General features: G+C 38.7%; 1 protein-coding gene across 10 annotated transcripts in view; it reads left to right on the forward strand.

The window, feature by feature from the left end:
* NEK4 (NIMA related kinase 4) overlaps positions 1 to 19701 on the forward strand; it is a 61805-nt gene that overhangs the window by 25204 nt on the left and 16900 nt on the right. For 6 of the 10 annotated variants that reach the window (XR_007479734.1, XR_007479733.1, XR_007479731.1 and 3 more), the window contains 7 exons: positions 4408 to 4557; positions 5331 to 5480; positions 5945 to 6011; positions 6764 to 6873; positions 8000 to 8088; positions 15725 to 15933; positions 16630 to 16763. Coding sequence is in view for 4 of the 10 variants with exons in the window: in XM_049716054.1 (XP_049572011.1) it covers positions 4408 to 4557; positions 5331 to 5480; positions 5945 to 6011; positions 6764 to 6873; positions 8000 to 8088; positions 15725 to 15933; positions 16630 to 16763 (909 nt within the window). In the remaining 6 variants the exon portion in view is untranslated. The remainder of the gene's footprint in view (positions 1 to 4407; positions 4558 to 5330; positions 5481 to 5944; positions 6012 to 6763; positions 6874 to 7999; positions 8089 to 15724; positions 15934 to 16629; positions 16764 to 19701) is intronic. The other 4 variants (XR_007479732.1, XM_049716055.1, XM_049716056.1 and 1 more) reach the window with 3 other exon arrangements.

Here is a 19701-nt window from a genome sequence, read left to right on the forward strand (position 1 = left end):
TTTCCAGAACATTTCCATCACCTCAAAAAGAAACCCCATACTCAATACTAGTCACTCTCCATTCCTCCTTGTCTCTAGCCCTTGGCAACCATTGTCTGTATGAATTTGCCTATTCTCAATATTTCATATAAATGGAATCATACAGATATGGCCTTTTGTATCTGGCTTCTTTTATTTAGCATAATGCTTTCAAGGTTATATCCATGTTGTAGCCTGTACCAGTATTTCATTTCTTTTTATTGCCAAATAAATTCTACCATATGTATATTTCATATTTTATTTATCTATTCATCAGTTGATGAACATTTGAGTTTTTTTCACTTTTCACTGTGGATAAAGTTGCTTTGAACATTCGTACAAGTTTTTGTGTGGACATATGTTTTCAGTTCTCTTGGGTATATACCTAGGAGTGGAATTGCTGGATCATATGGTGACTCTATGTTTAACTTTTTTTTTTTTTTTTTTTTGCGGTATGCAGGCCTTTCACTGTTGTGGCCTCTCCCGTTGCGGAGCACAGGCTCCGGACGCGCAGGCTCAGCAGCCATGGCTCACTGGCCCAGCCGCTCCACGGCATGTGGGATGTTCCTAGACCAGGGCACGAACCCATGTCCCCTGCATCGGCAGGCGGACTCTCAACCACTGCGCCACCAGGGAAGCCCTATGTTTAACTTTCTGAGGAACTGCAGAACTGTTTTCCAAAGCAACTATATCATTTTACTTCCCATCAGCAATGTATGAGAGTTGTAATTTCTCCACATCCTCACCAACACTTATTTTCTGTGTTTTTTGTTTTGTTTTGTTTTGTTTAGCCATCCTGGAAGTGGTATCTTATTGTGGTTTTGATTTGCACCTCCCTAATGACTAATGTTGTTGAGCATCTTTTCATGGCTTATTGGCCATTTTTATACCTACTTTGGAGAAATATCTATTCAAATCCTTTGCCCATTTTTAAATTGGTTTATTTATCTTTTTATTGTTGAGTAGTAGGAGTTCTTTATCAGTTATAATGTCAGTCCCCTATCAGATATAAGAGTCAAAAATATTGTCTCCCATTCTGTGGATTGTCTTCACTTTCTTTTTAAAGTATATTTTATTTTATTTTATTTTGATTGCGCCATGCAGCATGTGGGATCTTAGTTCCCTGACCAGGGATCGAACCTGTGCCCCCTGCAGTGGAAGTGCAGAGTCTTAACCACTGGACCACCAGGAAAGTCCCATCTTCACTTTCTTTTTTTTTATTATTTATTTATTTTTTCTTTATTACTTTTTTGGCTGCGTTGGGTCTTAGTTGCAGCATGCGGGGCCTTCGTTGAGGCGTGCGGCATCTTTCGTTGTGGCGCGCAGTCTTCTCTCTAGTTGTGGCACATGGGCTCCAGGGTGTGTAGGCTCCAGAAAGCGTGGGCTCTGTAGTTTGCAGCATGTGGGCTCTCTCGTTGAGGCGTGCGAGCTCAGTAGTTGTGGCGCGCAGGCGTAGTTGCGCCACAGCATGTGGGATCTTAGTTCCCCAACCAGGGATTGAACCTGCGTCCCCTGCATTGGAAGGCGGATTCTTTACCACTGGACCCCCAGGGAAGTCCCCCATCTTCACTTTCTTGATGGTGTCCTTTGGAGCATAAAAGTTTTAAAATTTGATGAAATCTAGTTTTGTCTATTTTTTCTTTTGTTGCTTCTGCTTTTAGTGTCATGAAGATTTCTCCCATAATTTCTTTTAAGAGTTCATAATTTTAACTCTTACATTTAGGTCTGAGATCTATTTTGAGTTAATTTTTGTGTGTGATGTGAAGAAAGGGTTCTACTTCATTCTTTTGTATGTAGATATCCACTTGTCCCAGTACCATTTGTTAAAAGATTATTCTTTTCCCATTGAATTTTCTTGGGACCCTCATTGAAAATCAGTAGACCCTAAATATGATCATTTAATTTTATACTCTCAATTCTGTACCACTGATTTTTCTATCTGTATGTCAGTAACACAATTACTGTAGGTTTATAGTAAGTGTTTTTTTTTTTTTTGGCCATGCTGCGCGGCTTACAGGATCTCAGTTCCCTGACTAGGGATTGCATCCGGGCCACAGCAGTGAAAATCCGAAATCCTAACCACTAGGCCACCAGGGAATTCACTGTAGTAAGTTTTGAAATTGGAAAGGTTAAGTCTTCCAACTTTATTCTTAATTTTCAATACTGTTTTGGCTATATGGGGTCCTTTGCATTTCCATATGAATTTTAAGATTAGCTTGTCAATTTCTGCAAAAAAGCCTGGGGTTTTGACATGGATTTTATTGAATCTGTAGATTATTTGCCGATTATTGCTATCTCAATATGTATCTTCCAACTCATGAACATAGGATATCTTTCTATTTTCTTTAGGTCTTCTTCAGTTTCTTACAATGATGTTTTGTTGTTTTAAGTGTATAAGTCTTGCACTTCTTTTGTTAAATTCATTTCTAAGTATTTTGTTCCATTGGCTTCCCTTGTGGCACAGTGGTTAAGAATCCGCCTACCAGTGCAGGGGACATGGGTTTGAGCCCTGGGCAGGGAAGGTCCCACATGCCGTGGAGCAACTAAGCCTGTGCACCACAGCTACGGAAGCCTGCGTGCCTAGAACCCCTGCTCCACAACAAAAGAAGCCACTGCAGTGAGAAGCCTGCACACTGCAACAAAGAGTAGCCCCTGCTCGCCACAACGAGAGAAAGTGTGCGCAGCAAAGAAGACCGAACGCAGCCAAAAGTAAAGAAATAAATTTAAGTATTTTGTTCTGATACTATTGTAAATGGAATGATTTTCATAGTGTTCATTGCTTGTGTATAGAAATACAATTAATTTTTATATATTGTCTTTATATCCTACAGCCTTACTTAACTCATTTATTGGTTCTAATAACTTTTTAATAATGGACTCCTTAGAATTTTCTGAATACAGTATCACATCATCTGCAAATAGAGATTTTTCCTTTTCAATCTGGATTTCTTTTATTTATTTATTTTTTCTTGTCTGATTGCCCTGGCTAGAACCTCTAGTACAGTGTTGAATAGGAGTGATAAGAATGGACATCCCTGTCTTGTACCTGATCAAATATGTTTCTTACATCAGGCTTTTAGAGTAGATTTTTTTGTTTTTTTGATAGAATATCATGTCCAGCATTTCTTTGTTGTTGTTGTCGTTATTTTGTTGTTGATAAAAGTGGAAGAACTTTTTTTAGGACCAATTGGATTTCATGGAGAAACTCCTTAAGTCATTTGTTCAGGTACTCTTATATGTATAAGCTTTATTTTGAATATTCTATACTTAATACCAGCAGAGAAACATTTATTTCACTCTTCAGAATTAAATCAGTTACTGTTTATTATCTGGGTATCCTTGCATAGCTAGCATATGACACTGTTCCTTTTTCTAAAATGTACCACATAGTGGGCTCTTGATAAAAATGTGTTGATTGGGCTTCCCTGGTGGCGCAGTGGTTGAAAGTCCACCTGCCGATGCAGGGGACACAGGTTCGTGCCCTGGTCTGGAAGATCCCACATGCTGCGGAGCGGCTGGGCCTGTGAGCCATGGCTGCTGAGCCTGCGCGTCCGGAGCCTGTGCTCCGCAACGGGAGAGGCTACAACAGTGAGAGGCCCGCGTACCGCAAAAAAAAAAAAAAAAAAAAAAAAAAAAAATTAATGTAAGAAGCTATTTTATTTTAATGTTTGGTGTGCATTAGTTTCTAAAACCAGTTATCCAAATAAAACACTAAGTCCTTGGTGATCTTCATAATTTAAAAGTTAACTTATTTTATCTTTACTACTGCTAGTAATAGCTCCTGGTTTCTGAGCATCTAATATGTGTTAGATGTGATCTTAAGTACTATAGTGCACAATCTCCTCTAATCCTCCAGTAGTCACATGATGTGTGTGACGCATTATACCCATTTATAGATAAGGAAACAGAGGTTCAGGGAGATATGACTCCATCTGAATCCAAGCTCGTGATCTTTTCATGGTGCTTTTTAGAGGGCATCCAAATAACTAATGTTTACTTGGGAAGTATGTGTATATTAAATTGGATTTCATTTAAAACATTTGTTAGTTTTCTGAATTGCAAACCTATTAAAAGTTATAAAAAGATTTTTAAAAAACTAAATGAACATTGGTAGTTTCAGGTTAATAACAATCTGAGTAATTTAATTAAAATAATTATTTTTATTTGGGAAAAGAGAAGAAAACCCAGAATATGTAGATAACTGATGCCATCATTCTGTCTTTGCCTGTCAACACTGAAAATAAGCATTCATTTTGAAAAAGACAGCTCCTCCTTCTTTCATTTATAATTTTAGAAGTAGATATGGCAGGTTTGGCTATTTGGAAGTTCAAAAGACTGTTTCATTATTCTATTTTGTTTTTTTGTTTGTTTCATTTTATTGTTTTTAAGGATCAAGTTGCTGGTGAATGTGTTATAGAAAAACAGGACAGAATCCACCCAGCTTTACAGCCACACAGCTCTGGGTCTGAACCTTTCCTGTCTCAACAGCGGCGGCAGAAGAAAAGAGAACATACTGAGCATAGTGAGGAAGAGAGACAGGTCAGCAGAGATCTCTTTGGAATAAGTCATTGTGCTGCTGCTTGGGAAACAGACTTTAGGAAACTTCATTTCTATTTAGAATGATGTGCTAAAAAGGCACATACATAATGCAAGGAACATATAAAGAAGGGTAGAAATGCTAAATATTGGTTATCAAATGTCAGTGAGTTGGAAGCAGAGTAAGGATTTTATCTTCTCCAGCAAGGATGGACAGCTTATTTTGAGAGTTAAAGGAACAGGCCAGGGCTTCCCTGGTGGCGCAATGGTTGAGAGTCCGCCTGCCGATGCAGGGGACACGGGTTCGTGCCCCGGTCTGGGAAGATCCCACATGCCGCGGAGCGGCTGGGCCCGTGAGCCATGGCCGCTGAGCCTGTGCGTCCGGAGCCTGTGCTCCGCAACGGGAGAGGCCACAACAGTGAGAGGCCCGCGTAACGCAAAAAAAAAAAAAAAAAGGAACAGGCCAAAAAAGGTAAATCTCTGATTCCTCTTATGTCATATTAATGAACAGTTTCTCCCTCAACTTCTGCATAAGATCGTGGCAACCCCTCATTTCTGGAAGTAACTTTCACAGGCACCCTCTCAATAAGCTTCTTAAGTGGTCATTCACTTTTGGCAGAGTTTCTTCCCCTCTGCCCCCTGCCCCCCCGCAAATGCAATGTTTTAAAGTTTTTGGGAGGGAATCACTGACAAATACATAGATTTACCGATGGGGGACCTTTGGAGTTAGATGTATATGACACTGATAATCTCCCTCTCTTTGTTAATTATGGAAGTTCCAAGAGACTCCTCCTCGTCTTTTGCCTTCTCTTTCTACTGTTGGAAAAGTGGATGTCACATCAACACAAAAAGATGCTGAAAACCAAAGTAGAGTGATCACTGGGTCTGTGAGCAGTTCGAGGAACAGTGAGATATCATCATCAAAGGTTTGTAGGAGTCTATGTTGGATTTTTTTAAGCTTTATTATAAAACTTTTTGGTTGTAAATCCTGCATGTATTGTGAAGTTTTATATTAAAACATCTTAGCCCTGCTTTTTGCCAAACACTGGAAAGCGCAAATTTGTGATTCTCAACAGAAGCTTTGATTGAAATGGACAGATTCTATTGTTTCAGGGCTGGTCACTTCCAGTTAATTAAGGAGACCAAGTGGATTCTGAATGTAGGAAATGCAGAAATACCTATTTGCCCTTCCAAAGATGAGCTCTTCCTAGAAATGAGGGCTGTGATCATCCTAGCTAGGAGTTGTAAGCCTGATGTGAACTGGTTTCAAATGGACACTCCCTTAAAGACCTGTGCAGGGCCTTTCCTGTAGTGCTGGATGATATGTCATGCATTGTAGGTATTGTAAGAACAGTGAATAGGAATGGAAGTAACTGACTTTCTTTAAAAGGACCGCCCATTATCAGCAAGAGAGAGGAGGCGACTAAAGCAGTCACAGGAAGAGATCTTCCCCTCAGGTAAAGTTTTTCTCTTTCCTTCATCTATTGGAGGTTATTGGTATGGCTCATGGACATAGCATTGGTACTGATTGTGAGGTGTTAAGAATTTCCAGCATCAGTAATCCATTTGGGAAACCAATTTAGAAGAATTTTTGAAATTTCCTAGTTAAGCCTTTTAAAAAATTGGCATAGTATTGGATCTGGAACTTGTGTTATTAGAGAAAGAGGACTCTAAAAAGAGAGCAAGAGAGCTTTGAGTGACAGTAACTCCTGGGAGATTTCAGACAGGAAAGCAGTCAGGCGAGTGTTTACTTTGTTTCCATGTTCAGAGTCTGTTGGTCAGAGAAGTGCTCTCTTCTCAGGAACAGAGAGAGGAAGCCAGGAGAATGGTACTGCCCTGGGCTGAGGGCTGTGATCATTCCTATTACTATTATCTAAAGACAGCATATTCTAGCAGTTTCCATTTGTTGAATGCTGACAATGTCTCAAACATTATGCTAAGTATTTTAAGGGCATTATCTCATTTCATATTTTGCAGCGGAGGAGACTGAGGGTCTGAGGGGTTAAGTAACTTACCCAAGGTCACAGGGCTGGTAGACCTAGACCTGAGATTTGAACTGAGGTGTCAGACACCAGAGTGATGATGAATATGCTGTCTGAGTTCCTTCTAGGCTGGCCCTTGCTGGCTTATCTTCCATAAACAGTGCAAAGCCCTCTTCTATTGAGGCCAGCTCACCATAAACAACTGCTGGGTGTTGTCACTTTTTCAGGCCCTTCAGTGAGGAGAGTTTCTCTGAGTCCAGCAGGGTCAGAGAAACCACAAGAGGAAGGCCACCCTACCCCTGCTCAATGGTTGTCTTCTGACTACAGCGTTGCTCAGGTACATTACATAGTCCTGAGGTAAAAGGTAGACATGTCTACATCTGGCAAGCCTAATAACGGTAAACCTCATAAATGCCAGCTCTATTTATTCCTGGGACAGTGCTGACTTAAGTTACACTTTTCACACTTCTCTGATAAGAAAAAGAACTGGTCAATAATAATTAAAAGGATTTTGTTTCCTTCATTAAGGGAATGGACTTTTCAGGCGCTCTTGTAAACAACTGGCAGCCTAGTTAATAACTTTCTTAGGCAGTCTTTTAAACAAGACTTCCAAAGGGCTTCCACTAGGCAACACTTTGCTTATTCTGCTGTGTTAATAATATAACAAACGACCTGGCCAGATTTTAGTCTCACTTGCTGATCCTTCCTTTGTTTCCTGTTTGTGTCAAAGTACCTTACCTTTCCACCCAGGGATAATGTAGGGGCACCATTTGGTGGCTAAATGGATAATTGCAAGTTTTTAACCACGTTCACTTTTTTGTGTAATAATACCCTGGGAATAATTATTCAGTTTTCTGTATTCCAGTTTTTGACATCATTTCTAGGAGCATATAATTACTTTTTTTAAAAAAGAAACTTCCTGCCCTTGAAAGTAATGAAGAGTTTTTTCCTTTAACAATAGTGTGTGATTTAGTTGCTTCACTAATTAAAATGATCCTCTTTATTTTCAAAAGTTGTAACATTTGTGTGTAATTATATCAGGTAATCCTTTAAAGCATTTAACAATGAGGATCATGGGTGAGCAAACTGAGGTTACTTTTTATTTAGGTGGCATTCTGTCTAGTTTAAAATGCCAGCATTCCTTATGGTACCAGCCCTCTGCTTAGAAGTTCAAACACCAGAACTGTTTGTCTGCTCTCCTCTGGAAAGGAAATTTCTTCATAGCTGAGACTTTCCAGGACCTTATAAAACTTCACCTTGGTGTTCCTCAGGCTTCACTTATGAACTTCATGGGTGAACTGGGACATTATTTGGTAAAGTAACTTCAATTTTTATATCCATAGTTCTCCTGTTAAATTGGACCTAGGTGCACATTGTGTCTAGGCATTGCATCTAAGATTGTTTCATGTATTACATTCTGGTTGTGTTGTCATGTGGAATTTTGTATTTCCAAACATTAATAGGAAAGGAAACTCACCCATTGTCTCTCTGAGGATGAGTTAAGTTCTTCTACAAGTTCAACTGATAAATCAAATGGGGATTCCAAGGAAGGGTAAGTTCTTATTTTTCTATCTCCTTTCATAAGCTATTTCTGTTTGAATTAATTTTATTCTAATTTAATTTTATTTTTTTACTTTAAAAAATTTTATTGAAGTATAGTTGATTTACAATGTTGTATTAATTTCTGCTGTACAGCAAACTGACTCAGTTATACATATATTCTTTTTCATATTCTCTTCCATTATGGTTTATCACAGGATATTGAATAGAGTTCTCTGTGCTATACAGTTAAGACCTTGCTGTTTATCTGTCATATAAATAATAGTTTGCATCTGCTGATCCCACACTCCCAGTTACTTCCCTCCCCCACCCCCAACCCCCTTGGAAACCACAAGTCTGTTTCCATGTCTTTGAGTCTCTTTCTGTTTCACAGATATGTTTGTTTGTGTCATACTTTAGATTTCACAAATAAGTGATATCATATGGTATTTGTCTTTCTCTTTCTGACTTACTTTGCTTAGTATGATAACCTCTGGGTCCATCCATGTTGCTGCGAATGGCATGATTTCATTCTTTTTAGTGGCTGAGTAATAGTCCATTGTATGTATGTGTATATATATGTATGTGTGTGTATGTGTATCTATCTATCTGTCTATCTCACATCTTTATCCATTCATCTGTCAATGGACATTTAGGTTGTTTCCATGTCTTAGTTATTGTAGATAGTGCTGCTATGAACATAGGGGTGCATGTATCTTTTCGAATTATAGTTTTGTCTGGGTATATGCCTAGGAGTGGAATTGCTGGATCACATGGCAACTCTGTTTTTAGTTTTCTGAGGAACCTCCATACTGTTTTCCATAATGGCTGCACCAATTCACATTCCCACCAACAGTGTAAGAGGGTTCCCTTTTCTCCACATCCTCTCCAGCATTTTTTTTTTTTTTTTGCTGTTTCTCCATTTATGTTGCTAACACAATTTTCCTTTTTTTTTTTTAAATCTTTATTGGAGTATAATTACTTTACATTGGTGTGTTAGTTTCTGCTTTCACACACACTAACGTTGGTGTGTTAGTTCCCCCGCTCCCTGTCCCACCCCTGTAGGTGGTCACAAAGCACCAAGCTGATCTCCCTGTGCTATGCGGCTGCTTCCCACTAGCTATCTGTTTTACGTTTGGTAGTGTATATATGTCCATGCCACTCTCTCGCTTTGTCACAGCTTACCCTTCCCCCTCCCCATATCCTCAAGTCCATTCTCTAGTAGGTCTGTGTCTTTATTCCTGTCTTACCCGAAGGTTCTTCATGACATTTTTTTTTCTTAAATTCCATATATATGTGTTAGCATACGGTATTTGTCTTTCTCTTTCTGACTTACTTCACTCTGTATGACAGACTCTAGGTCCATCCACCTCATTACAAATAGCTCAATTTTGTTTATTTTTATGGCTGAGGAATATTCCATTGTATATATGTGCCACATCTTCTTTATCCATTCATCTGATGATGGATGCTTAGGTTGTTTCCATCTCCTGGCTATTGTAAATAGAGCCGCAATGAACATTTTGGTACATGACTCTTTTTGAATTATGGTTTTCTCAGGGTGTATGCCCAGTAGTGGGATTGCTGGGTCATATAGTAGTTCTATTTTTAGTTTTTTAAGGAACCTCCATACTGTTCTCCATAGTGGCTGTACCAATTCACATTCCCACCAGCAGTGCAAGAGTGTTCCCTTTTCTCCACACCCTCTCCAGCATTAATTGTTTCTAGATTGTTTGATGATGGCCATTCTGACTGGTGTGAGATGATATCTCATTGTAGTTTTGATTTGCGTTTCTCTAATGATTAATGATGTTGAGCGTTCTTTCATGTGTTTGTTGGCAGTCTGTATATCTTCTTTGGAGAAATGTCTGTTTAGGTCTTCTGCCCACTTTTGGATTGGGTTGTTTGTTTTTCTGTTATTGAGCTGCATGAGCTGCTTGTAAATTTTGGAGATTAATCCTTTGTCAGTTGCTTCATTTGCAAATATTTTCTCCCATTCTGAGGGTTGTCTGTTGGTCTTGTTTATGGTTTCCTTTGCTGTGCAAAAGCTTTTGAGTTTCATTAGGTCCCATTTGTTTATTTTTGTTTTTATTTCCATTTCTCTAGGAGGTGGGTCAAAAAGGATCTTGCTGTGATTTATGTCATAGAGTGTTCTGCCTATGTTTTCCTCTAAGAGTTTGATAGTTTCTGGCCTTACATTTAGGTCTTTAATCCATTTTGAGCTTATTTTTGTGTATGGTGTTAGGGACTGATCTAATCTCATACTTTTACATGTACCTGTCCAGTTTTCCCAGCACCACTTATTGAAGAGGCTGTCCTTTTTCCACTGTACATTCCTGCCTCCTTTATCAAAGATAAGGTGACCATATGTGTGTGGGTTTATCTCTGGGCTTTCTATCCTGTTCCATTGATCTATCTTTCTGTTTTTGTGCCAGTACCATACTGTCTTGATTACTGTAGCTTTGTGGTATAGTCTGAAGTCAGGGAGCCTGATTCCTCCAGCTCCGTTTTTCATTCTCAAGATTGCTTTGGCCAGGGCTTCCCTGGTGGCACACTGGTTGAGAGTCCGCCTGCTGATGCAGGGGACACGGGTTCGTGCCCCAGTCCAGGAAGATCCCACATGCCATGGAGCGGCTGGGCCCGTGAGCCATGACCACTGAGCCTGCGCGTCCAGAGCCTGCGCGTCTGGAGCCTGTGCTCCGCAATGGGAGAGGCCACAACAGTGAGAGGCCCGCATACCGCAAAAAAAAAAAAAAAAAAAAAAGATTGCTTTGGCTATTCGGGGTCTTTTGTGTTTCCATACAAATTGTGAAATTTTTTGTTATAGTTCTGTGAAAAATGCCATTGGTAGTTTGATAGGGGTTGCATTGAATCTGTAGATTGCTTTGGGTAGCAGAGTCATTTTCACAATGTTGATTTTTCCAATTCAAGAACATGGTATATCTCTCCATCTATTTGTATCATCTTTAATTTCTTTCATCAGTGTCTTACAGTTTTCTGCATACAGGTCTTTTGTCTCCTTAGGTAGGTTTATTCCTAGATATTTTATTCTTTTTGTTGCAATGGTAAATGGGAGTGTTGTCTTGATTTCACTTTCAGATTTTTCATCGTTAGTGTATAGAAATGCCAGAGATCTCTGTGCATTAATTTTGTATCCTGCTACTTTACCAAATTCATTGATTGGCTCTAGTAGTTTTCTGGTGGCATCTTTAGGATTCTCTGTGTATAGTATCATGTCATCTGCAAACAGTGACAGCTTTACTTCTTTTCCGATTTGTATTCCTTTTATTTCCTTTTCTTCTCTGATTGCTGTGGCTAAAACTTCCAAAACTATGTTGAATAAGAGTGGTGAGAGTGGGCAACCTTGTCTTGTTCCTGATCTTAGTGGAAATGCTTTCAGTTTTTCACCATTGAGGACGATGTTGGCTGTGGGTTTGTCATATATGGCCTTTATTATGTTGAGGAAAGTTCCCTCTATGCCTACTTTCTTCAGGGTTTTTATCATAAATGGGTGTTGAATTTTGTCAAAAGCTTTCTCTGCATCTGTTGAGGTGATCATATGGTTTTTCTCCTTTAGTTTGTTAATATGGTGTATCACGTTGATTGATTTGCATATATTGAAGAATCCTTGCATTCCTGGAATAAACCCCACTTTATCATGGTGTATGATCCTTTTACTATGCTGTTGGATTCTGTTTGCTAGTATTTTGTTGAGGATTTTTGCATCTATGTTCATCAGTGATATTGGCCTGCAGTTTTCTTTCTTTGTGACATCCTTGTCTGGTTTTGGTATCAGGGTGATGGTGGCCTTGTAGAATGAGTTTGGGAGTGTTCCTCCCTCTGCTATATTTTGGAAGAGTTTGAGAAGGATAGGTGTTAGCTCTTCTCTAAATGTTTGATAGAATTCGCCTGTGAAGCCATCTGGTCCTGGGCTTTTGTTTGTTGGAAGATTTTTAATCACAGTTTCAATTTCAGTGCTTGTGATTGGTCTGTTCATATTTTCTATTTCTTCCTGATTCAGTCTTGGCAGGTTGTGCATTTCTAAAGATTTGTCCATTTCTTCTAGGTTGTCCATTTTATTGGCATAGAGTTGCTTGTAGTAATCTCTCATGAACTTTTGTATTTCTGCAGTGTCAGTTGTTACTTCTCCTTTTTCATTTCTAATTCTATTGATTTGAGTCTTCTCCCTTTTTTTCTTGATGGGTCTGGCTAATGGTGTATCAATTTTGTTTATCTTCTCAAAGAACCAACTTTTAGTTTTATTGATCTTTGCTATCGTTTCCTTCATTTCATTTTCATTTATTTCTGATCTGATTTTTATGATTTCTTTCCTTCTGCTAACTTTGGGGTTTTTTTGTTCTTCTTTCTCTGTTTGCTTTAGGTGCAAGGTTAGGTTGTTTATTCGAGATGTTTCCTGTTTCTTAAGGTAGGATTGTATTGCTATAAACTTCCCTCTTAGAACTGCTTTTATTGCATCCCATAGGTTTTGGGTCATCGTGTCTCCATTGTCATTTGTTTCTAGGTATTTTTTAATTTCCTCTTTGATTTCTTCAGTGATCACTTCGTTATTAAGTAGTGTATTGTTTAGCCTCCATGTGTTTGTATTTTTTACAGGTCTTTTCCTGTAATTGATATCTAGTCTCATAGCATTGTGGTCGGAAAAGATACTTGATACAATTTCAATTTTCTTAAATTTACCAAGGCTTGATCTGTGACCCAAGATATGATCTAACCTGGAGAATGTTCCATGAGCACTTGAGAAAAATGTGTATTCTGTTGTTTTTGGATGGAATGTCCTATAAATATCAATTAAGTCCATCTTGTTTAATGTATCATTTAAAGCTTGTGTTTCCTTATGTATTTTCATTTTGGATGATCTGTCCATTGGTGAAAGTGGGGTGTTAAAGTCCCCTACTATGAATGTGTTACTGTCGATTTCCCCTTTTATGGCTGTTGGTATTTGCCTTATGTATTGAGGTGCTCCTAGGTTGGGTGCATAAATATTTACAATTGTTATATCTTCTTCTTAGATGGATCCGTTGATCATTATGTGTAGTGTCCTTCTTTGTCTCTTGTAATAGTCTTTATTTTAAAGTCTATTTTGTCTGATATGAGAATTGCTACTCCAGCCTTCTTTTGATTTCCATTTGCATGGAATATGTTTTTACATCCCCTCACTTTCAGTCTGTATGTGTCCCTAGGTCTGAAGTGGGTCTCTTGTAGACAGCATATATATGGGTCTTGTTTTTGTATCCATTCAGCGAGCCTGTGTCTTTTGGTTGGAGCATTTAATCCATTTATGTTTAAGGTAATTATCGATATGTATGTTCCTATGACCATTTTCTTAATTGTTTTGGGTTTGTTATTGTCAGTCTTTTCCTTCTCTTGTGTTTCTTGCCTAGAGAAGTTCCTTTAGCATTTGTTGTAAAGCTGGTTTGGTGGTGCTGAACTCTCTCAGCTTTTGCTTGTCTGTAAAGGTTTTAATTTCTCCATCAAATCTGAATGAGATCCTTGCTGGGTAGAGTAATCTTGGTTGTAGGTTTTTCTCCTTCATCACTTTAAATATGTCCTGCCATTCCCTTCTGGCTTGCAGAGTTTCTGCTGAAAGATCAGCTGTTAACCTTATGGGGATTCCCTTGTGTGTTATTTGTTGTTTTTCCCTTGCTGCTTTTAATATGTTTTCTTTGTATTTAATTTTTGACAGTTTGATTAATATGTGTCTTGGCGTGTTTCTCTTTGGATTTCCAGCATTTATTATTTGTAGACTTTTTAATGATGGCCATTCTGACCCGTGTGAGGTGGTACCTCATTGTAGTTTTGATTTGCATTTCTCTAATAATTAGTGATGTTGAACATCTTTTCTTGTGCCTATTGGCCATCTTTATGTCTTCTTTGGAGAAATGTCTATTTAGGTCTTCTGCCCATTTTTTGATTGGGTTGTTTTTTGTTGTTGTTATTGAATTGTATGAGCTGTTTTTATACTTTGGAAATTAATCCCTTGTCAGTTGCATTGTTTGCAAATATTTTCTCCCAGTCTGTAGGTTATCTTTTCATTTTTTTTTATGGTTTCTGTTGCTGTGCAAAAGCTTATAAGCTTGATTAGGTCCCATTTGTTTATGAATTAATTTTAAATGTACATTTATCATAGCATTCAGACCTGTAGTACTGTCATTGGTAACATTGTAAATGGTTTTTGGTATATGCAAGAGCTAAAATTCTCTTTTAATGGACACATCTGATTTTCATTCAGAATTCTTATAAAATGTCTTCTTAGATCTGTGGGTTTATAGTTTTCATTGGTGGAAACAGTTTTGCCATTATTTCTTCAAGTATTTTTTTGGACCCCCTCCTGCCCTCCTAAGGATTCTGATTACATGTATATTAGATTGCTTAAAGTTATCCCACAGGTCACTAATCATATTCTATTTTTTCTTTAGTCTTTTTTTCTCTGTTCCTTTTTTTTTTTTCTGGCCACACGTTGTGGCTTGTGGGATCTTAGTTCCCTGACCAGGGATTGAACCCATGCCCTCGGCAGTGAAAGCATGGAGTCCTAACCACAAGACTGCCAGGGAATTCCCATCTGTTCCATTTTTTGTAGATTCTATTACTGTATCTTTGAGTTCACTAATCTTTTCTCCTGCAGTATCTAATTTGTTAATCCCATCCCACATATTCAACACATTGTACTTATCATTTGTAGTTCAATTTGGGTCCTTTTTATATCTTCATTGCCTCTCCTTAACATGTTGGTGTTTCCCCTACCTTGGTCATATGGAATATATGTTTAATAACCATTTTAATGTCCTTATTTACTAATTCTGTCACTTGTATCGCTTCTGGATCTATTTCTATTAACTTATTTTTTTCTCTTCATAATTGTGTGCTATTTTCCTGCATGTCTGGTATTTTTTTTTTTTTACGGTACGCGGGCCTCTCACTGTTATGGCCTCTCCCGTTGCGGAGTACAGGCTCCGGACGCGCAGGCCCAGCAGCCATGGCTCAAGGGCCCAGCCGCTCCGTGGCATGTGGGATCTTCCCGGACCGGGTCACGAACCCGCGCCCCTGCATCAGCAGGCGGACTCTCAACCACTGCGCCACCAGGGAAGCCCTCATGTCTGGTATTTTTGACGTGATGCCAGACATTGTCAATTTTATCCCATTAATTGCTGATATTTTTATATTTCTTTAAATATTCTTGAACTTTGTACTTGGATATAGTTAAGTTACTTAGAAATAGTTGGGTGGAATTTATACGCAAAATCTGGGACCTTGTCTTTCTCACTCTCTCCTTTCCAAGATTCTTCTCTCACTTTCTAGTGGCAGTGGTGGTCTCGAACTCTGTCCTTTGGTTTTGCAGGCAATAAAGACTGGGTTTTCTGTTGTACTTTAGCTGCCTATGGCTTGCCTTTAGGCTAAAGGTGTTGACTCTCCTCCAGAATCTGCTTGCAAATTTTGTACATTCTTCATTGCCCTCACATAGTTGATTTTTGTATTTTGTCCAAAGTTTATACTTATTTGTGGAAGGGTTCTGTCCGTCGGAACTTACTTGCTTACTAGAAAGCAGAACCCTAAAGGTTGTTTTGTATCTAATTTCTAATGAAAAATTTTCATGAAGCCAATTGATAACAAGAGAATTTTTTCTTTTCCAGGAAAGGTCATACAAATGAAATGAGTGACTTGGTACAATTGATGACACAGACCCTGAATTTGGACTCTAAAGAGAGCTATGAAGATCTCCCGGTACCAGAGCCAGTGTCAGAATTTAAACTTCTTCGGAAGTATCGGGACACACTGATACTTCATGGGAAAGTTGCAGAGGAGGCGGAGGAACTCCGTTTTAAAGAGCTACCTTCAGGTGGTCAGTTTATTGTTTTACACCAAGCTGGAGAGCATATGTTTACTGGAGAAATGTATCAAACTAAGGAGCTTAATGCTTGCAAATATTTTTGGTTTTTTAAATTATTTCATTTGGATATCTTCATAAAAAATATATCTTATTTTATGTAACAGTTGTATTCCTGAAAAGTTGCATGAAAATTGATTTTTAAAAATAAATGTAAATAAATACATGTTTGGAATTTTTCACGTGGACTTTCTTCAAATTAGACAATTTGTAGTTTTTAGATTTAGGAGATGGTGATGAGACATGAAGCGTAAGTTCATATATACATTTTAGTCATCAAAAATACATGAACTCTTGGGCTTCCCTGATGGCACAGTGGTTGAAAGTCTGCCTGCCGATGCAGGGGACATGGGTTCGTGCCCCGGTCCGGGAAGATCCCACATGCCGCGGAGCGGCTGGGCCCGTGAGCCATGGCTGCTGAGCCTGCGCGTCTGGAGCCTGTGCTCCGCAACGGGAGAGGCCACAGCAGTGAGAGGCCCGCGTACCGCAAAAAAAAAAAAAAAAACATGAACTCTTAAACTAAACTCTTGTCAAAGTGAAAAGAATCTTAACATGACAAGATTACCAGGAAAAAAAAAAGAAAAAAAATTGTGTTCTTGCTGCAGTGGTGAAAGTGTTTACTTTTTCCCTGTTGTTGTTATTGCTTTTTAGCTATCGTGCCAGGTTCTGAAAAAATCAGAAGAATAGTTGAAGTCTTGAGAGCTGATGTAATTCGGGGCCTGGGGATTCAGCTTTTAGAGCAGGTGTATGATATTTTGGAAGAGGAGGATGAATTGGAAAGAGAGGTGAGTGTCCTATTAGCTGTGTCAGCTGCTTATGCTATGGAATTTTTTTAATGGCCTTTTGAAATATAATTAACATACCATACATTTTACCCATTTTAAGTATACAATTCAGTGGTTTTTAATATGTTCACAGAGTTGTACAACCATCACCACATCGATGTTAGAACATTTAATTATCCCCAAAAGAAACCCTGTACTCACTGTCACTCCCCATTGTCCTATAGGCCTTTCACCCCTAAGCAACCACTAATAGTTCTGTCTCTATATCTGCCTATTCTGAACATTTCATTTAAATAGAGTTGTACAGAACTATGTGGTCTTTTGTGACTGATATCTTTCATTTAGCGTATGTTTTCAAGATTCATCCATGTTGTAGGGCACGTCATGTACTTCATTCTTTTATAAGACTGAATAGTATTCCATTGTATGGCTATACCACATATTGTTTATCTATTCACCACCTGATAGGTTGTTTCTACTTTTTAAAAAATTTATTTATTTATTTATTTTTGGCTGCATTGGGTGTTCATTGCTGCGCGCGGGCTTTCTCTAGTTGCGGAGAGCGGGGGCTACTCTTCGTTGCAGTGCACAGGCTTCTCATTGCGGTGGCTTCTCTTATTGTGGGGCGTGGGCTCTAGGCACGCAGGCTTCAGTAGGTGTGGCATGTGGACTCAGTAGTTGTGGCTCGCGGGCTCTAGAGCGCAGGCTCAGTAGTTGTGGTACACACGCTTAGTTGCTCTGTGGCTTGTGGGATCTTCCTGGATCAGGGCTCAAACCTGTGTCCCCTGCATTGACAGGCGGATTCTTAAGCACTGCGCCAGCAGGGAAGCCCTGCTAAGTGTTCTTATCATGAAAAGGTGTTGGGTTTGTCAAATGCTTTCTATTTAGATGATCATGTAGTTTTCGTTTTTTATTCTGTGGATATGGTGTGTTGCATTAATTGGTTTTTGGATGTTAAATCATCCTTGTATTCCTGAGATAAATCCCACTTGGTCATGGTGTTTACTGCATCTTATATGTTGCTAGAGTCATGTTTCTAGTATTTTGTTGAGCGTTTTTGTGTCTGTGTTCACATGAGATATTGGTCTTCAGTTTTCTTTTCTTGTGATATTTTTATTGGTTTTGTTATCAGGGTAATACTGGCCTCAGAATGAGTTGGGGAGTTTCCCTCATCTTTCTTGGGAAGAATTAGTGAAGAACTGGTATTAATTCTTCTTGAAATGTTTGCTAGAATTCACCAATGAAGGCATCTGGGTGGGCCTTAGCTTTTCTTTGTGGGTAGTTTTTTGATAATAAATTCCGTGTCTTTACTTACTATATTCAGATTATTTGTTCTTCTCTTTCTAAAATTTCTGTCTTTCTAGGAATTGTCCTTTTCAACTAAGTTATCTAATTGGCATATAATTTTTTTTTTAATTTTTTAATTTAATTTTATTTTTGTAATACAGCATGTTCTTATTAGTCATCAGTTTTATACACATCAGAGTATACATGTCAATCCCAATCACCCAATTCATCACACCACCACCCCCACCCCCCTGCCGCTTTCCCCCCTTGGTGTCCATACGTTTGTTCTCTACATCTATATCTCAATTTCTGCCCTGCAAACCAGTTCATCTGTACCATTTTTCTAGGTTCCACATATATGCGTTAATATACAATATTTGTTTTTCTCTTTCTGACTTACTTCACTCTGTATGACAGTCTCTAGATCCATCCATGGCTCAACAAATTACCCAGTTTTGTTCCTTTTTATGGCTGAGTAATATTCCATTGTATATATATACCACATCTTCTTTATCCATTCGTCTGTCGATGGGCATTTAGGTTGCTTCCATGACCTGACTATTGTAAATAGTGCTGCAATGAACATTGAGGTGCATGTGTCTTTTTGAATTATGGTTTTCCCTGGGTATATGCCCAGTAGTGGGATTGCTGGATAATATGGTAATTCTATTTTTAGTTTTTTTTTTTTTGCGGTATGCGGGCCTCTCACTGTTGTGGCCTCTCCTGTTGTGGAGCACAGGCTCCAGACGCGCAGGCTTAGCGGCCATGGCTCATGGGCCTAGCCGCTCCACGGCATGTGGGATCTTCCCAGACCGGGACACGAACCCGTGTCCCCTGCATCGGCAGGCGGACTCTCAACCATTGCACCACCAGGGAAGCCCTGTTTATATATTTTGGAGATTAATCCTTTGTCCGTTGGTTCGTTTGCAAATATTTTCTCCCATTCTGAAGGCTGTCTTTTTGTCTTGTTTACGGTTTCCTTTGCTGTGCAAAAACTTTGTAGTATCATTAGGTTTCATTTGTTTATTTTTATTTTTATATCCATTACTCTAGAAGGTGGATCAAAAAAGATCTTGCTGTGATTTATGTCAAAGAGTGTTCTTCCTGTGTTTTCCTCTAAGAGTTTTATAGTGTCCGGTCTTACATTTAGGTCTCTAATCCATTTTGAGTTTATTTTTGTGCATGGTGTTAGGGAGTGTTCTAATTTCATTCTTTTACATGTAGCTGTCCAGTTTTCCCAGCACCACTTATTGAAGAGGCTGTCTTTTCTCCATTGTATATCCTTGCCTCCTTTGTCATAGATTAGTTGACTATAGGTGTGTGGGTTTCTCTCTGGGCTTTCTATCTTGTTCCATTGATCTGTATTTCTGTTTTTGTGCCAGTACCATATTGTCTTGATTACTGTAGCTTTGTAGTATAGTCTGAAGTCAGGGAGTCTGATTCCTCCAGCTCCATTTTTTTCCCTCAAGACTGCTTTGGCTATTTGGAGTCTTTTGTGTCTCCATACAAATTTTAAGATATTTTTGTTCTAGTTCCATAAAAAATGCCATTGGTAATTTGATAGGGATTGCATTGAACCTGCAGATTGCTTTGGGTAATATAGTCATTTTCACAATGTTGATTCTTCCAATCCAAGAACATGGTATATCTC

This window comes from Orcinus orca, chromosome 10 (assembly GCF_937001465.1).
Source record: "Orcinus orca chromosome 10, mOrcOrc1.1, whole genome shotgun sequence".
In the NCBI taxonomy this organism is placed as follows: domain Eukaryota; kingdom Metazoa; phylum Chordata; class Mammalia; order Artiodactyla; family Delphinidae; genus Orcinus; species Orcinus orca.